At 43.5% G+C, this 6,315-nt stretch overlaps 1 protein-coding gene across 1 annotated transcript in view; it reads left to right on the top strand.

Annotated features, from left to right (window-relative positions):
• The first annotated feature begins 703 nt into the window (after positions 1-703).
• ccnd3 (cyclin D3) overlaps positions 704-6,315 on the top strand; it is a 39,828-nt gene continuing 34,216 nt past the window's right edge. Inside the window, exons 1-2 of the mRNA XM_070859104.1 lie at positions 704-1,013; positions 2,092-2,307. Coding sequence (XP_070715205.1) covers positions 816-1,013; positions 2,092-2,307 — 414 coding nt within the window. The 5' untranslated portion in view covers positions 704-815. The remainder of the gene's footprint in view (positions 1,014-2,091; positions 2,308-6,315) is intronic.

The following is a 6,315-nucleotide window of genomic DNA, read 5'->3' as shown; positions in this document are numbered from 1 at the left end:
ACTTGATGGCTGCAGCTTTCAAGTTAAACGAATGCGTCTGTGACATGTATTACCAGTAAAAGGCTAAGTGGGGCAACTTATGGGGAAATTATTGACTCAATAACCAAAAACCAGAGGAAAGCTGAAATCTAACTTTCCGTGGGATGCTATGAGTATGCATTCAAATGTCATTAATCATGCATAAAGCTATGTGGGTGAAGCACTCTCTCTTTCCCCCACCACCAGCACCACCAGCGCCCACCGCCTGTGCAAGCTGGCGCGCCACGGCACGTGCACCAGTCGCGCGGGCTGGCCGGGCAGCGGCGAGGACGCCGATTGGCCGGCTGGCCGGGCGGCGGCATCCAATCAGCAAGCGGCGATTGCATTGTGACATCTTGTTCCCCCCCCCCCCCCCCCCCCGTCATCCCCCCGTCCCCGGACCCGGCGATTGGTCGGGCGCCGCGCGATGGAACGTCGGGGTTGCCGGGTGACGGCAGCGCGTTCCAGGCGCTCTCCTTTCTCTGTCCCCGGGAGGGGGAGCTGTCAATCAATCAATCAATCAAGCAAGGGGGGGGGAACCGCACGCGCGCAGGCGCAGGCGCCAGCTCGTGTCCCCTCCTCCTCCTCCTCCTGCTGCTGCTGCTGTTTCTGCTTCTTCTGCAAAGCTTGTGTTCCTCCCCTCCTCTCTCCTCTCTCCTCCCCTTGTCTGTGCACAGTGGGAGCTCCTCACGGCCCCCCCCCCCCCCTTAAAGTGAACGGGAGAGCTCATTCGGCCACTACCGTCATATGCATGCACGCACACACACATACATACACACACACACAGACAGACAGACATGGAGCTGCTCTGCATGGAGAATGTCCCTAAAATCCAGCGAGCCTTCCCGGACCCCACACTCCTCTCTGACCACCGAGTCCTCCAGAACCTGCTGCACACCGAAGACAGATACATCCCCAGGACCTCTTATTTCAAATGTGTGCAGAAAGAAATCGAGCCCTATATGAGAAAAATGGTAGCATTTTGGATGCTAGAGGTAAAAATATATATATCTTGCTAGTACAGCAATTTCCAATTAATGCAGCATTATTATTGTGTAATTGTCTCGAGAGCTTTGCAAAAGTATTTGGGGTGGAGTGCTGTGGAGTATATAGCGGTGTCACAAACTTAATTTTATTTTTTTTTAAGTTATTTAAAAAAAAATTTGCTGCTGAAAGCAAATCAGAAAAGGCGTCGCTTTGATCTAGCAACTGCGTGCAAGTTTTAACAAGCGTTTACAACTAGAGAGAACTGTTTAGGATCGAATGCAAAATTATGCTGAATTTTTAAAAGTATTTTTTCCAAAATTTATAAGAACTGATGATGGCTGATAAACAACATGCTGTCGCCATGTTGACTCGACTTCAAAAAAAACTTTTCTCTGTTGGGCTCATCAAACGTCGCTTCATTTTCTTAATGCGAAAAGCAACAACTGACATGTTATTAATGAGGGTTTTAAGATGTTGCATTTGTATTCTGCGTCTCACAAATTGTCTTTTGCACTGAGTCCGCCGTCTCTTAAGTCCTGGGCTCTTAAATGGTTGGTGCAGGGAGCGAGTTAGACCACCCAAAATTCTTGCATTATACCTTAAATTTCCCCCCTCTAGCAACACTGGTCGTTGTCATCTGCTGACCCCAACTAAACTTCAGGATTTCTTCTTTATTTACATGTGCAAATTGTCTCTGCCGGGGCAATGGTGTAATTTAGCCGATTTTTTGAAACTTTATTGCGAACAAAAGGTAACTCTGCTGGCAGCCACGCGATATTTTTTATTTAATTTAATTTTAATATTTTTAGAAAAGACGCAGCCGTCAGGGGGGAAAAGAGGGCTGTTGCAGAGAAATGTCCAATCTTGCAAAAAGCAAATTTTAGGCAAGATACTGTATGTTGTGGGGGGGAAAGGGCAGTGTTTTTTTTTTACTTGTTTTGCAAATTGTTGGGGTTTATTAGTTAAGTTTGCAATGGTGAAAAAAAATGCACAGGCTTGAAATGATTGAGGCTTTTTAAAATCAAATGGATGTATTGGCTGATGACCTTACTTTTTGTCGTTTTTTTTGTGTGTTGCCTATCCTAGGTGTGCGAAGAGCAGAAATGCGAAGAGGAAGTCTTTCTGTTGGCGATGAATTATCTGGATAGATTTTTATCTTCGGTTCCTACCAGAAAATGTCACCTCCAGCTGCTAGGGGCAGTCTGCATGTTTCTAGCGTCAAAACTGAAAGAGACGATCCCCCTGACAGCTGAGAAACTCTGCATTTACACAGACAATTCAATCACCCCAGAAGACCTCCTGGTAAATTCACCAATATTTCAGCAATTTGACAGTTTATTTTGTGCACGTTTAAAAAAAAAAATCTATTACAGAACCACGCTGGGAAAGACAGGTTAAAGATAGATTTCATTGTAATTCGTTTAACTTTTTTTTTTAAATACTCAAATGCATAGGAACTGTACGTGCTAACTTTATGCCTGAGGTGGAAAGTCTCCGACTGTATATTTTTTTAAAAAGGACCCTCTAAGTTGAGCAATTTATGCAGTCGGTGGCAGCAGTCATTGATCAGAATACAGCCGAGAGCGACACTCACCACTAAGCTTTTGTCGCCCTCTAGTGCAAAGTGTGCAAGCCCACCCTGCTTGCACCTACGTGCTTTCAAATCATGCAGTGCGATAATAATTTTACAATTAATAATCCTTGCTTCGAGTTTATCCTTTGCAGTGAAATATGATTCATGCAATCATATCAGCAAAAGCTACAGAATATGGATAGTACAAGATGCATTGGATATTGGAATATTTATATTTTGCAACCTTCGATATTATAATATATTATATTACGCATATTCTATAGAATCGGGATGGAAAAAGTCAGTCTAATTCTTTTAGATATGTTAAGTGTTGAGCTGTTCAAAGGTTACAGGCCTACGAATCTGCTTATGCAGGGTTTAAATTTATAAGTGAAGGCTTTTATCAATTAGCAAATGTACATGGCCACTAGAAGTCATTTTCTGGGGCTTCCAAGACTTGCAGGCATATATTTTTTGCATTAAAAGTACATTTTTAGGGTCGCACTATCTTAAGGCAGCGGCCCGCCCACCTCTGGTTCCCCAGAGACAATTGTGGTAGAGAGCCTGTTGCATCGGTGTGTGTACAACGCACTACTATGGTAACTGGGTCAGCAGGACCACGCAGATGCAGTTTCCTCCTTTTTTAAAATGGGAAGCGGGGTTTATTTTCTTGTTTCCTCGATAGAGTCGTGTTCTTGCATGTTTTTTTGCATTGCTGTTCTTTCAGGATATTTTCAGTAACTTTACTTTGGAAAGAGTTATAACTGCTTCGGTAAGTTTGCACCAGCGTTGCTGCTTGCACTAGTTAAATGGATTTTTAGAAACGTGAATTACTGGATGCTGAAACAAATATCAGCTGCTGGACCTCTTGAATGCATGGTCTGTGACGTTCTGCTCCTTCAACCCTTGCAGTACCAAATAAAGTGAAGCTTGTGATTGCAGTGAGCTGCAGGCCTGCAGAGCTTCAAGTGTTGCATCAAAACTAGCAGTAGGAGTAGGCTATGCGGCCCCTCAAGCCTGCGTCGCCATTCAATAAGATCATGGCTGAAGTGTCAATGCAGCGCTTGACAACACCAAGGCATGATGCTGGATCTTGTGTAAGAGATAAGTGACTTGTGGTTATGTGGCCATTTACATGGCACATTCTTTTGCTTGGAGTCCTATCACAATTCTGCATACGTGTCAAATTTGGATGACGTTCCCTAACTCCCCGGTCCTTTTTATCTACTTTCATTTGCTGCTGGTGCTATCCAGGGTCTATACCGCAGAACCTTTGTCTGTGAGCAAAACAAAAATGTAAGATTCTGTTTCCCTGGTAAGTAATAATTACTAGAAAAGCACAGTGCCTGAGTCGGTTACTGTGCCCTCTCTCTGTTCTGTTACATGTGAGCTATCCAAAGAAAATCATGGTAGCACTTATGAACTTATTTCAGCGCCGTTTCATTTTATGGACCCATGTCCAAAAGGACTTCCAGTTACTATGTCCCTCAGTTCTCTAGTTGGATGCAGTAGATGTATTCATACCTGTGTGTTGATTGTGGGCACTCTGCATGTACAGAATGGTTCGCAGCAGAGGAGGTGTCTGAACAGTATGACTTGGTGCAGATGAACGTCAATCCAATAATTGTCCATATTAATAACCAGACTAGCTCTCTTAATAGCTAAGTGGGTAACTGCACTGCAGGATGTGGTGCCGAGCTGCACAGAATGAGTTAGTTGAACTCATTTGGTCTCTGCCCCTGTGTTAAAGAGGGGAATCACCTATTCTTCCCATTCCTGATCACAATCCAGTGACTTTTGCTGGGAAGTGAGCATGGGTCAGTACAGGATTTGTCCCACGAGCTCCCTAACTCCCCCGGTCCTTTTATCTACTTTCATTTACTGCCAGTAATATTCAGGAGCTATATTATAGAAGTTAACTTGCAGGACTGGTGAATTCAAGGGACAAACTGCTCTCTTGGGTAGGGCATTATTCAACTTGAGAAAGAAACACCAATTTTTTTATGGTGAATGCAAGTATTTAGTTTACATTTTCCACGATGGAATGGCCAAGTGTTAATTCCCATTCAGAGTGACTCAGTTATGAATCCTTGCCTCAAGTTTTATTCCCACTCATCAGGGACTGCCGTTTCTCTCAGGATACTGGTTTGAGTGCTTTTCAATAATGGAGTGCTTCACTGGGAAATCTGAAGTCCACGCACCCTCGCCTCTGGCTGCAAGGATCAGAATTTTCCGATTTTGTTTTTAATGTATTTTTCCCCACTTCGTTTGGGTCTCTCCGAACAGCATATACCTTCCCAGACCTCTGTCAATATCACTTTGTAGCCAGCTGTTAATGGGTGTGCAAGAACACGCTGGCCTCGCTCGCAACTGACACTTTCCTTCCCCTTTTTAAGAAAGCACTTGCCTCAATGACTGAGCAAATGCGAAAGAGCTCCGTGTGTTGGAAACTAGACATGAACCCCCATCCTGCCACTTCTCTAGTGTGAGTCTGTTGTCCGCGGATTCGCATTCTGTAATTCTGAAGTGCTGCCACTTGTCTCCACATTATAAAAAGGATAGAGGGGCACTGGAGAAGGTACGAAAAAAGTTTACTGCGATAATGCCAGAAATGAGAGGTTATACTTATCAGGAAAGATTGTGAACAGGTTGGGGCTCTTTTCTCTAGAAAAGAGAAGGTTAAGGGGCGACCTGATGGAGGTCTTTAAGATTATGAAAGGGTTTGATAGGGTAGACGTAGAGAAGATATTTCCACTTGTGGGGAGTACAAAACTAGAGGCCATAAATATAAAATAATCACAAATAAACCCAATTGGGAATCCAGGAGAAACTTCTTTACCCAGAGAGTGGCCAGAATGGGGAACTCATTACCGCAAGGAGTAGTTGAGGTGAATTGCATTTATGCGTTTAAGTGGAAGATAGATAAAGACATGAGGGAGAAAGGAATATCAATTTATGCTGATAGATAGATGAAGGGGGTTGGGAGGAGGCTTGTGTGGAGCATAAACACCAGCATGGACCAGTTGGGCCAAATGGCCCGCTTCTACATTCTCTGTAGTTCTACCTGAGTTGCTTATGAATGACAATAGAGACATCTAATGATTAGGAAAGGCCACTGCATCTGTCATCATGAACGGCACCTTCAGCAGTCAGCGCTGTTATCTTTGGATACTGTTTTTCCTTTCCTCTAAGAGATGGAAGGAAATTAGTGTTCTATAAATAGATCATCAAATGGCATGGGTGTGAAGTCTGGTAGAATAATCGTATATGGGCTCTGGATAAAGCAGGCTTGATGACTTTATCTTGCTCCAAATATAAAATTACTGGAATTTTGTCTCCAGCTATTTTTTTTTCAATAAAGAATCAAATTCTTGTGACAAAATGTTTAAAATATTCTCATAATAGTGGCAGCTTTGACTCATTGATAGCAAATTTGCCTTGGAGTCAGAAAGATGTGGGCTCAAGATGCATTCGAGTCTTGAGCCCATAATCTAGGCTCACACGTCACTGTAGTGCTGGTGTATGTCTTCTGGATCAGACCAAGGCCTCTTAGGTGGACATACAAGGCCCCATGGCAATATTCTGAGAAGAAGCGGGGAGTTCTCTTGGTGTCCTGGCCAACATTAATACCTTAACTAATATCATTAGAACAGATGATCTGGTCATTTAACTCATTGCTGTGTGCATACTGTCTACACTTCAAATGTACTTATTTGGCTGCAAAGCATTTAGGACAT

Source organism: Pristiophorus japonicus, chromosome 17 (genome assembly GCF_044704955.1).
Source record: "Pristiophorus japonicus isolate sPriJap1 chromosome 17, sPriJap1.hap1, whole genome shotgun sequence".
NCBI classification, from domain to species: Eukaryota; Metazoa; Chordata; class Chondrichthyes; family Pristiophoridae; genus Pristiophorus; species Pristiophorus japonicus.
The sequence above is the reverse complement of the archived record's forward strand: the minus strand, read 5'-3'. Positions and strand labels throughout refer to the sequence as shown.